This window comes from Haemaphysalis longicornis, unplaced genomic scaffold (assembly GCF_048455015.1).
Source record: "Haemaphysalis longicornis isolate Haplotype H1 unplaced genomic scaffold, Haemaphysalis longicornis Haplotype H1 scaffold_1, whole genome shotgun sequence".
Taxonomy (NCBI): Eukaryota; Metazoa; Arthropoda; class Arachnida; order Ixodida; family Ixodidae; genus Haemaphysalis; species Haemaphysalis longicornis.
Genome location: NW_027526203.1, coordinates 236,736,713 through 236,749,361, shown reverse-complemented (window position 1 = coordinate 236,749,361; position 12,649 = coordinate 236,736,713). Strand labels below are relative to the sequence as shown.

At 45.5% G+C, this 12,649-nt stretch overlaps 1 protein-coding gene across 3 annotated transcripts in view; it reads left to right on the top strand.

Annotated features, from left to right (window-relative positions):
• Tet (Ten-Eleven Translocation (TET) family protein) overlaps nucleotides 1–12,649 on the top strand; it is a gene marked incomplete in the record, with an annotated part of 210,615 nt that overhangs the window by 181,157 nt on the left and 16,809 nt on the right. For all 3 annotated transcript variants that reach the window (XM_077674772.1, XM_077674766.1, XM_077674760.1), the window contains 3 exon segments: nucleotides 1,315–1,459; nucleotides 7,154–7,243; nucleotides 7,344–7,481. In XM_077674772.1, the coding sequence (XP_077530898.1) occupies nucleotides 1,315–1,459; nucleotides 7,154–7,243; nucleotides 7,344–7,481 (373 nt within the window).

The following is a 12,649-nucleotide window of genomic DNA, read 5'->3' as shown; positions in this document are numbered from 1 at the left end:
CCCACCATGGGGAGAACCCTGATGTGTCATATGGAGGGCACTGAGAACTACTGGAGGAAGCAGCCAAAAAAAGGCACTCGGTATGCTGATTAAATGCCAAAAGGCGTGGACAGTCCAGAGCCACAAGTTCAGCTATCGTCAACTTAAACCTAGTAAACCCTTGTAGAGCACTCTACCTCTGTAGCGGCGTGGCCATGGTTCTCTTCTTGCTTTGGATTGTAAAACGTGTGCTTGAGAGTATGTTTGGCTAGACATGGATGATTCTACCCCACGTGAGCCCACAGTGCTTCTCTGAGTAACTCTCTCTTTCTCAATGACAATGCTAATTTTCTAATGGCATCAGCCAATCCATACAAGCAATTCAGCGACATCATTGGGTGGGTGCAGAGAAGTACCAGGGGTTTCACTGCCTGTTTCTGTTTTTCTAATTGTTGAGTTTGAAGCATGCGCTCTACTTGGCATGTTTGTCTCTCTCACATGGCAGTGTTTCAGCTGGCGCAAACTTGTATGTTGTCTTCTCTGGAGAGTAAAGGCTGAATAATGTTTCGTATTGACTGGAAGAATACAGCTTTCATAGCTCACACGAACTTGTCGCAACACTTTAAAAAGTCATTTTCGCTGTGATACGTTTGGGAGTTCCTGTAAGTTTTGTGTTTGCAATAAATCATGTTCCAAACGTAGCGGTATGTTTTACGAAAGGACTGAGCGCACTGCAGAGCATCGATTTCTGCCATTCCATTAAGGTTCTCCATTGTACCACATGAATTTATGACATCTTGTGCTTGTTCTCAGTTACCTTGTGCATAAGGGTCTAGTACCTAATTTAGCTTTTTCTAGCACTGTCATCTTATTATAGAGTCGGCTCAAACATATTTTCCTTAGTACTTTTGTTACGAGTCTTTGAATGCCAAGCCCTGTAAATGCTGTCGTCTTCAACAAATTATGATGTAGATGGTCCTGTGGCAACTCTTAGAAGAACGTAAGTTTCAGGCACTTGCATCAGTAATGGGTTTGGCATTTGAGGTATCCTGACAATATACTTTCGGAGTACAATTTGTGATTGAAGTCCGGTGCTCAAAATGACTACTAGGAACAATCTTCTGCTACTGTACATTGCCTGCACTGCCACAGACATACGAAAAAAGAAAAGGCTGCAGTAAAAGGAAAGAGAAATATGGAGGGCCCTTGTTTCTCTTTGCTTTTGTCTGCTGTTGCATTCATTCACGAGTACACTGAAAGGTTAGGAAGTTATCATTTGTGTCTGATTTGAGTATGGGCCAATCATCCCCCCTTCAAATTTTGTGCCCTTTGCAGACGAACATGTGCATGCCAAGGAGTGGACTCGGAAACCTGTGGTGCTTCCTTTTCATTTGGCTGTTCATGGAGCATGTACTATAATGGCTGCAAGTACGCAAGGAGCAAAGCCGTTCGGAAGTTCAAACTCTCGGAGCAGTCTGAAGTACGTAAACATTCAAAAATGGCTCGGGTTACTTTTCAGTGTGTGGGGTGAAGGTCGGAGTGCTGCACAGTGCTAAAACAGAGCCCGAGACTACTTTGTGTGATTATATGTACCGTAGCTTATTACTAGGTATGTATGAATATTCAAATTTCAAATCTAATAATGGCTGGCCACATTATTTGATTTGAAATTTGAACCCTTGATCATAGAATTTATGACCAGTTCAAAATTTGGAATATCAGCGCACCTGTCGACCTGTGCCAGAGGCCTAATGTGCTAGATGCACTGTAGAGTGACTTGCCCAACTGCCTTTGTAAAAAGGTGCCATGTCTAAGCTGCTTTTTTAACTAGTGGGTGCATGTTACGCTTGACCAACTTTCTGTTACACTGCGGCTGACTCTTACTTGCAACTCAAGGTGGTGCCATGCGTACACAGAGTCGTGCAAAAAGATGAGAGCCATTGTGCAGTGATCCCACTTGCTGTGCACCCAACAGAAGTTCCCTTACTGGTACTGGCTGGTAAGAATCCCACGCAGCCTGCTTGGAAGCCATTGAAAAGCAGGGGAACGAATGCGGCTTTCTTTCATCTTGCGTGGCATGTGATTGCATTCATTGCCACAGGGCTTAAATGGATATGGATGTTCAAATGAGGACGAGCAAAAGTGATCAGATGGACATGAAGTGGCTTGCCTCATGGATGAAGTCAGATGAAGTAGGCACGGAAGTGAACGATGATGGCGTCCATGTGTGCACGCAGTGTACGAAGGTGCGTTCTCCAAGCAGAGGCCCACCACTGCAAGGTGCTGTACCTTCGTCGGACGCTACCTGAGGCAGGACCACAGTAAACCATGGAGGTCGGCTTCAGCATCGCTGAGATGAAAAGCTAAGCAACCAGGATACATAAAGGCACCTCGAAAGGGAGGCAGGAGTTAGGGCCACCCCCACTTCACCGAAATCCTCCTCAGCGTATCCTTCCTGGCAAGGGAAAAAGTGACAGCACACGGGGCATGTGCGTGACGCCAGAGGTGTTCCTTTCTTGCGACTAGGATGTTGGCATCATCCAGCTCTTGCAAAGAAGACGGTGGCTGAATAGAGGCTGCTGGGCGGGCGCTGCTAGGTCTGCCTTACAGTGAGGTAGCACAAGGTTGCGCAGAATCCACTCAACTCGGATTTCGTGATGAACTTCTTCTGTAGGACAGTGAATATCCTGGGACATTACAGGACTACCAGTTACCAAGTGGAGGAGGCGAACTGCTTTAAGGGCAACAGTATGAATCACAATGGGCGCTTCAGCCAGTAAAGCAAGTTTGGATACAGGAGGAAGTGCCTCTTGAACTGCAAAAAGTTCTGCACAGAATGAGGAAGGAGGATGTGCGACCTGAAATCGGGAAGTCTTGCCGAGGGCAGGGTGGCTGGCAGAGTACCGTAAAAACCCGCGTATAATACGAGGTTTTTTTCCAAATTGTACTATGTAAAATTTGTGCCTCGTATTATATGTGGATCCCAAAGTTTTCAGCCGAAAATTTGCACTTTCGGTTTCAGCGGAGGGTGCGCCGTCTTGCGATGGCGTTAGCTGGCTGCTGCTTCTCTCAGCCGGCGCCATTTTGATTGTTTTGACCACGCGAAGGATCGGCACGTTCACCGCAAGTTTATCACGATGTCGGGTGCACGAAGGCAGTATTCGGCTACAATTAAAAGAAAAGTTATTTTATGTGCCGAGACCGTCAGGAATTGCGCCGCAGGACGGCAGTTCGGCGTCACCGAAGGCAGCGTTCGCGGGTGGAGAAAGCAACTGTTGCTTTGCTGGATAAAATCTGTGTGGTGTCGGCAGCCTGGAGCACTTTTTCGGGTTCCCGTCAGTGCTCGTGTTGGACGCCTTTCGCTGCCACCTGGATGATTCCGTGAAGAAGTTGTTGCGCGAACCCCGCACCAAACTCATTGTCATTCCAGGTGGAATGACATCCCAGCTGCAACCGCTAGACGTTTGCATCAACAAGCCTTTCAAAGACTGCATCAGGTCCTGCTACCAAGAGTGAATGAGGTCAGGAGACCCGTAAGTGACAGCTACCGGATGGCTGACGCGGGCTTCTCCAGCGGTGCTTTGTGGCTGGATCGCGGATGCGTGGGCCAGCATCCCAGAGGAGCTCGTCAGTCGCTCTTTTAAGAAATGCGGCATCTCGAACGCTCTTGATCACACTGAGGACCACTTTCTGTGGGAAGATATTTCTGACAAGGCGACTTCAGGAGACAGCGGCAGCGAACCTGACGATGTCTGAACGGACGTCGAGAGACAGTGCCAGCGAAAACTGACAATGACTGAACGGTAACTGCAGTGCAAATAAATGTTTTCTGTGCTCTTTACCTCGCATTATATGCGGATGAAATTTTTTTTCTGATTTTGATGTCCCAGAATTACACCTCGTATTATACGCGGGTCCGTATTATACGCGGGTTTTTACGGTAAATGGTGGCGACCACAATATTGTGAAGCTGGCTTCGACATGTACTTGGTGCAGCCGATTGTGAAGTGGCAACCCCTTTCGGCAGTGTGTTGTTGAAGTGTAAACACCGAATTACTGGACTGTGGGTGATTAAGATTGCCTTGTTGTCACTTCACTGTACTAACCATCAGGGTGGCAGCGTAAGCCTTTAGTGCCCACATGGAAGCACAGAATACAACGTTCAATTGGCGAGCGGCACGACACTGATGCACAAGTTCATCCAGCGTTTTGAGTTATGCCTATTCCTGGAGAACTGCTGTAAGGGTTCTGCATGGAAGGCCAGTACACTGCCCTTGTAGCCTCTCTATTGATGACTTCCTGTTGATCCAATTGCATTCTCATGAAATGCCGGAACTGGGCTGAGTAACCAAGGCACGGTTGTAAGGCTGCCCTTACTAGCTGTCATTCTACATGCAAGCAGGCTTCACTGGCTTTGGGAGCGATACGGCACACCAGTGTCAGAATTTGGAAGGCCTGGTGTTTTAGTGTAAGCAAGCCAGGCTGTCTCCGTTCCTGACTGGTGCACCATCAACCCCAGTACCTTGATCGTCGGGCTCTTTTGGAGTGATTGTCCAGCCACTTGAAGCCGCATGGGACAAGCAGCAAGTTTTCGGCGGCCCCAGCGATTTGCAACAGACGTGTACGGGGTTTTGCTTGTGGAAAGCTGAAGGCACACAGAAGAAGCAAAGTCTCTGGTGACATCAAGGGCCAATTGCAGAGCACTCACTTCATTTGGCAGGTCATGGTGAGTGCTCCACACAGTGAGATTATCGGCGTAAACCAGATATTTAACAGTGGATACATTATGAAGGCACCATGCCAGTGGAATTGGTGCAGTACAACGTTGGAGTCAGTATCGATTCCTGGAGCATACCACTAACAGGAACAAAGGACTCAACAACTCCTCTATGAATGTGTATGGCAAATGTTCTGTCTTGGAGGAATGACTTGACAAAACTTCGCACCCACATGGGAAGGTGGAGCATGTCAATTGAATCCACGACGGCCACATGACTGATGTCATATGCTCTTTGGATGTTCATTGCTAGGATGCTCCATACACCGTGGCTGCAGATGACAAGGCTGATGCTACTGAAATGCTAAGGCTGTCCTACATGGCTAATGACGGGTGAAAGCAGACTTGTGCAGGGTGGTCATATCCATGCTGCTCAAACCACCATGACCGATGAGTGGCTAGTGTTCCCTCTGCGAGCTTGAAAAGTGACGGCGTAAGTGAGATTGGCCGAAGGTTGTCTAGCCCCATTGCAGACTTGCCAGGTTTTGTAATAGGGACACATTTTCTGCCAACTGCATCATTCCTGCCAGCTTTCTAGTGAGCAGGAATGGCGCCACTAAGCAATGCCTCATTGGTGGCATCGGGGAGCTGAGCAAGCACATCATTTATTGCTGAAATTCTTGAAAGCCTCGTAGGGAATAGTGTCCGAACCAGGACTTCAGTCCTTTTTTTTTAAAAAAAAGAAAGAGGCTTGGAGGATAAACAAATAGGCTTGTAGTATTACAGTGTAATCTCGATCGTGCTATTACAGCTGCGATGGAGAGTACGATGGGGAGAGTCGCCGAATGCTTCTACAGCAATAATGTGGTCTTCGAAAGCCGCTCTGACTCATGGTCTGACTCATAAATATAGAAACAAATTATGCCACATTTTAGCTCGAAAACAACTACAGGGGCATGCTGATTTTTACCTCATGCACTGCCTTTGATAAATAGCAATCGCCGTTTTAAAATGCATAATTTGAGGCCATTACTTTCGCCGCCATTCGCTGGCTAGAAGAGGCTTTGCAAAACAAGCTATAACGTGAACTTTCTTAAACAAATTGCACTATGTATGTCCGCTATGCTAAAACTATGTCCCTAGCGAGTTTCATTGTGTGCATGGTGAACTAAGATTTGAAAGCTATTCTAGAATCGCACCAATTCGGTCATGATTTTGATGGCATTCGGCAGTTTCGGTCTATTGAAGCTATTATTTTTGAGCAAAACCCGCAACCACACATTAGGAAATGTGTGGTGTGCTGATACAAAATAATGCGAGCAATGTTGATCTAGCCATGTCGCGAACAGAAGACGCCTACAGCAGCTAAAGATAAGTAAAGTGAAGAAAACACACAAACTTGGCCCCTTGTCAGTGCTGGCTACAAAACATGTGCAAGAAAATAAAACTTCCTTTAGTGTCATGATCCAATCAAACTCATCATGCTGCCGGGGATGAAATCATGCTGCGATCGTTTGAAATGATGTATTGCTGCTGCCGACGTGCCTGAATTGCACGCAAGGATTCTTCATGTGGTTTGTAGCCTTGACATGTTTCTCCTAGTGCTTTGACCGATGCGTTGTCAGTTATCTGATCATCTTCGGCACAACTCAGTGCGACTTTTGAGCAATGAGAGTGGTCTTGCAATGAAGACAGTGTAACTCCGCATATTAGAAACCAAATGGACCAGCAATGGCAGTGCCCCTTGCAAGACAGCAAGTGACTTGCCGTCAAAACGGATCTGACATGAGAAAAGTCGCGCGTAGTTGATGTTGCGGAAAAGAAAAACTGTAACAAGAGACTTGCCTCGCATACCAAAGTGCATTTACTATGCGGCTAATTGCGCATTCATTATTATTTTTTTTCTGGTGCCTTATGCCTTGTTTTGGCTGCAGCTTCAGACCTTCCATTGCATAATAAATTTAATGGTACGTTTCATATTGGTAGGAATGTAGCTATTCTTATTGTCATGGAGCAAATGCTCTGTTCGTTACAGAACCAGTAGCAAACGTTATTGTGGACTACTGACATCTAAACTTTTGCTCTACTGCCCACAGCATCGATTAGCAAATTAAGTTTGCTTGCCCTTGATGAGAAGAAGCCTCACTAAATCACGTTACAAGGTGGTAAACATATCCATTTAATTTTTAAGATGTCATGTATCAGATATGGTTGTGTCTTGGCGCAGCTAGCAGCTCCAACCTGTTTTTGATGCCCATACACTATTCAAAAGGTGGTAAGCTGGACGATTTGGTGCGGTGACATATTGGGAACAATGCAAAAAAAAAAAAAAAAAAAAAGCTGGAGCAAACAGTATAAGCACTGTGTATTGTTTGTATTGCTCGTATTGTTCGCTTTCTTCGTCCGTGTCCTTTTTGCTTGTAACACCACACCATTTTGCATCATTTTGAAACACAGGAGCAGGAGCTTGAAGAGAAGCTCCAGCAGCTTGCTACAGACATGGCTCCCCTGTATGCTAGGGTGGCCCCGGAATCATACAAGAATCAGGTTGGTCCATTTCTACTGGTGACCGTGTGTGTTTGTGCCCCCCTCTTTTCTTTTTGCATCTGCTGAATTCATCTCCGTCATCTTCTTTCCTCTCCCACAGACCGAGTTTGAGACCGAAGGGACATCGTGCAGATTGGGCCTGAAGCCAGGAAGGCCATTTTCGGGAGTCACCGCCTGTGTAGACTTTTGTGCACATGCCCACAAGGACTTGCACAACATGAATAATGGCTGCACTGTTGTGAGTGACCCCTGAAGGCTTGCAGATTTGTAGTTCTCTCTACCCTCTCAACAAGTATTGCCTAAAACGCATTCTATCTCGGTGTGACTTGTCCAGTGTGCCCTAGGAAAGGTGCTGCACGTAGCGAGCTTCTTTGCTTTTTAGGGGAAAACGAATGGACCGACATATAGTCGTACCAAAAGCTGCTCATTGGGGCGTTCTATGCATATATTGTTGCTAGTGGGTTGGTGTTGCCAGCAACCTGTCTTTGGTGCCAGTGCCGAAATGTCAGGTTTTGGACTGCATAAACCTTCAGTGTCCTTTGACAGTTTACCATCTTTTCTCCCTTTGCACATTGACATTCCTTAAGTATTTAAGGGACGCAAATGTGGAAAATCCCTTTGTGGTCTCACGAACTGGCCTATTCTGTCTCCAGGGGAAGGGCACAAGGGCTTGTCACTGGTGGTTCCTACCGCAATGTTCTTGTAAAAAGAATGGCTCTGAAAAATGATGCCCATAGGGCATAGCATGCCTTTGACCTTCCCAAGATTGAGTAATGCTGAGCCAGGCTAAGGAAAGGGCCTGCCTCAGTATTCACGAGTAACTCATGATCAAAGCTGCCGGCTTCAGTGGTGCTACCATACCAATTTGGGTCTGACTTTTCTTTCTTTCTGCCTTTGTTTCTGCCCATGTGCAGCCTGATGTGGTTCTGCGGTGCATATACAATTTTTTTATTTTATTTTCTGCTGAACGCGAATGGCAATGGTCGATTGGATGAAAAACCAGCGGTGAACACAGGACACAGTTGGAAAAAAAACGACGGGACAAGCTGGCACTAACATAAAATGTACACGGCACTTGAACGCCTAGAAATACCTTCCGCCAACAGCATTTCGCATGCGTGAATAGCTTGTTCGGTCAGTTGTTAGTGCCAGCTTGTCCTGTTGTTTCTTCTAACTGTGTCCTGTGCTCACCACTGGGTTTTCATCCAATCAGGCACGTACCAACTAGCCCAGTCCAACGCCTTGCCAATGGTCAGCTGGTGGCAACAGAAATTGAGCTGAGCTACTCGGCTGTCTTTAGGCACACATGCAGTCTTGAGCCTTTTCACCCATTAGCAGCAGTCAGTGGCGAGCTGAGATGGTGATGATGATTTACTTGCCCTCTATCTGGTCCACCTGTTATCCCTTTTAGGCAGAGCTTATCCTGCAAAAGTTTTTTTTTTTTGCCGTAATTGATGCTAGGCAAATGGCTGTACAGTCAGCACTTCTTGTTTGGATCTCCTTTAATTCAGTTTTGAATTGAGAGGTTCTGTAATGGCGTAAAGCCGTGTATTTTCACTTTGGTTAATATGATTTTCTGCTTAATTCAACCAAATTTTATGGCCCTGCCATGGTTGAATTGACATGCGTTGGCTAATTTCTTGCACTTAGAGCAGCTGCCTCAATTTTGGTTTCTTGCGGTAGCTTTGTTAGTAACAGCGTGCATAATGAGGCAAGGATGAAGTGCAGAAATTGCAGACGTACAAATTTGTGCAATGGCATCGACAAGCTTAGTTCCCTTGCATGTTACTTTTCCGTTAAGGGGGGACGCGGCTTTCAACTTCGGAAAAATGACCAAAACATCGTTTTTTTGAAACCCACATATTCGGCTTCTATGTTTCCTATTCTGTGCGTCTGCAAAGTTTTTACGCTGAAAAGCGTCGCAAAGTGGCATAAAAAAATACTTTTGTCAGGCGCGGTGACAAACTATCAGCGCAAAAGGGCGAAAAAACGGCAATTTTCGGAGCGCTCTATCTCCGCAACGGTGCTACCGGGCGCGGCCATTTTGATATGGTTAGATCGGCCGAGCGATCGTCTTTCCGGTTCTGCTCGTCTCTTTTATCTTCGTTCATTCACAAACGCACAAACGGCAGAAAAGAAACGACGCACAAACGAAGCTAGAAATAGATGCTGAAGCGCTATTGGTCCCCGGTCGGGGCGCAGACCGTCGACCCTCCTGATTGGATGTTGCGGGCGCAACGCAAAATGGCGGCCGCCTGAGCTGCGTAGCGAGTGGATTGAGTTCATTTTCGCCGCTGCGCTCGGACGAGTTTCTGTTCAATCTGTGGTGTTCAACACGGACGTTATCGCGATGGGAATGCCAGAGATAACGAGCCGGATTACGGGAAGTTGTGTGGCTCGAAAGGCGGAGGTCATCGAACGCTTCGTGGGGCGCGTGACTCTACCGTCGCCAGACCCCGGAGGGTGACGCGGTGTGCGCGCTTGCGATAGCGGTTCGTGAAGTGAACTTTTAGTTGGATTTGCGATGTTTACACGCTTAGTTATTGCTGTGATTTGATTGTGGGCTCGCTAGCCTTGGGAAAGAAACAGTCGACGCGTCAAACGCTGCGGCGCGCACGGCATAGCCGACGCGCATTGGAGCGTCACATGACTGGGCAACCGGTTACGATTGAACGCCAGTAGTTGTAATTAATGCCTGCGACGTTAGATTTAATCTTAAAAGCGACCTGACCAGCCATATCAGGTATAATCAAAGTTCGATATGTCGCGGTAAGCGTGCGCTGCGATGCGCGCGAGCCATATCGCCTTTCTTGCGCAACGTTTCCCGTGCACTTGTAATTTTCATGCAAACTGGTTTGAGTTAGTAATATAGGAATAAAAATATGCTCTCTGCGTTAAAAATGTACGTTACTGTGGCAGCATTTAACAGTGATTTTTTTAAGGGAAATTATTGATACCATTGCTCAGGGCATACTGGCTGTGCTGCGAGAAATATTGGATGCCTTGAATGTCAAAAGTAGTAAAAAAAATATGCTCTTGCATTGAAGTTGGGAGTTATGCAGAATACTCTACCAAGCTTCAAAGTAGCTCATTTTCATCCTTGTGGTATGCAAACTTTTGGCAATGAACACCTGCACATTAGTACTAAGTTGCTGTGCCAGGCAAGATAAAACATAAAAAAAGCCAAAAATGGTCAAATTTAAGTAAAAAAATGCTTAACTTGTTGCCATGGTGACAACACTGCAAAAGGAGGTTGTCCAGTGCGATACAGCCAACCAACTAACCATACTTTGCATTGAAAGCCCATTGAAACCCATCTCCCCTCCGTTTGGTTTGCAAAGGGGGTATGTACTCTTCACGGAGGAGCTGAAAATGATGTTTTCTGGAAAGAGAAAGGCTGTAAAAGGCACTCCAATTTCAAGGCAAGGCCTTCTAGAAGCCCCATGTTCAAAAGGACATGAAAGGCTACAACCGCGACGACTTCTGATATGTGAAACCTATGTTGCAACTTCGGAAGCCGTTTTCTCAAAACGTTTTTTTTTGCCACCTGTTTCGCTTGTACCAGGGATTTCTTCATGACCGCTGGGTCTATTTTGATTCCGTTTCTTGCATTACATTCCTTGATGAACTGTTCAGGTCGTGACACTTTTGGTTTTCCAGATTTGTTTTTTGTGATTTTTTTATTCAAATAATCGTTCACAGTTGACATGCCTGTTGCACAATAACCTCTAAAAAAATGAAAACTAAAAAACATTGTGTTGTAAAAAAAAAATTCTAAAACTGTCACGACCTCGTCCATTCATTTGGGAATGCAAAGCACTTCGAACAAGTTTTCTATCGTGTTTTATAAGCCGCTCAAGCTCGGTACAAGCGGAACAGAAAGAATATTTCATACATAAAAAAGTTTTCAAAATATTACTTTGAAATTTTTATAGTGTTATCACAGAAGCATTTCCAGTTGCTGTGCCAATTTTCATCAAAATCCACAAAGAAATAAAAAAGTTGATTTTGAAAGCCACGTCCCCCCTTAATGACAGCAGCTGCAGCTATGAAAACTATTTGGATAAGACGGTTATTAACGCTGGACAACCTTACCTCAAATTTGAATGGCGCTAAGTAAATACTGTCATTTGCCAGTGAATTGTAACAGGCCTATACCATTCGTATTATTTGCAGGGGATAAAAGAGAGAGAGAGAGAGAGAGAGAGAGAGAGAGAGAGAGAGAGAGAGAGAGAGAGAGAGAGAGAGAGAGAGATGGGGGGAGGGAGACGGGGGGCTGTTCTGGCAGTAGTAGAATTGGATAGCTGAGATGTTATGCCGTCATTGACGAGGGCATGTGGCAAAACAACAGAACAGGCTCATAGGTTTGTGCATAAAGCCACTCTTGATGGTTCATGCATGAGTCTTCGTGATGGTTGCGAGAGAAGATAGACCAGGCCTGGTACAAGTGCCATTCAGCCTGCTGCAAAGCCTTGTCCATCTGGCACATTAACTTTCGCAAGGTACTGGGTGTGGCGCCAAATCAATAATGCTCTGGAATATGGGGGAAAGCCAGCAGCATAGTGGAAGAGCAGAAGTGGTAGCTGCTGAAACCTGTTCGAATGCGATTTGCTGTACCAAAAAGAAAAGGTAAAAGAAGTTTGGTAAACACAGGATTTGAGGCTTAAAAACAAACAAAAACAAACAAACAAAGGACGTTAATGTAGAAAATTGCAAAATTTGATGCCCTTGCTACGATGTTGTGCGTGTTGAACCGTAGTAGTTATCAGGGTACTTTAAGTTTTACTTACTGTACGCTTTTAAAACAAACGAAACCACACATTCACATGACAATTAGTTTGCCCATTGTGTTGCTCAAATACAGTTTGTAGTGCTGAAACCGAAAAAGAAATCGGTTTGGAGATGTTTTTTTTTGTAGCAAGATGGCAAATTGGACGAGTTGGTGTTTGTTCCTCTTGACTGCACAGTTCAAAAAGGGACAGAGACACAGTTGGCCTGTGCCCCTTCTTGCCTCATGCCTTATCCATTTTGCACTGTACAACCAAGGAGGCATCCTTGGATTTTTCTGAGTTACGAACCTAACTGCATTAACAAATTGATGCCTCAATCATAAAGGTAATAAGTAGGGGTGTGCGAATATTCGAAAATTCGAATATTCGATTCGCATTTTTTGGTATTCGATTCGATTCGAACGACACTTTTATTGTTCGAAATATTCGAACCACCCAATACTAAAAAAAAAAAAACAAATCAGAGCGTGTCTGTATGGGTGTTTATTTACAGTGGACTCTCGATTATACGATTCTGGGGGTGCGAATTTCGGGATGATACGAATTTCCTAAAAGTCCCGGCTAAATTGCATCGTTTGCAATGGGAAAAATTTCGGCTGTTACGAACGGACCTGCG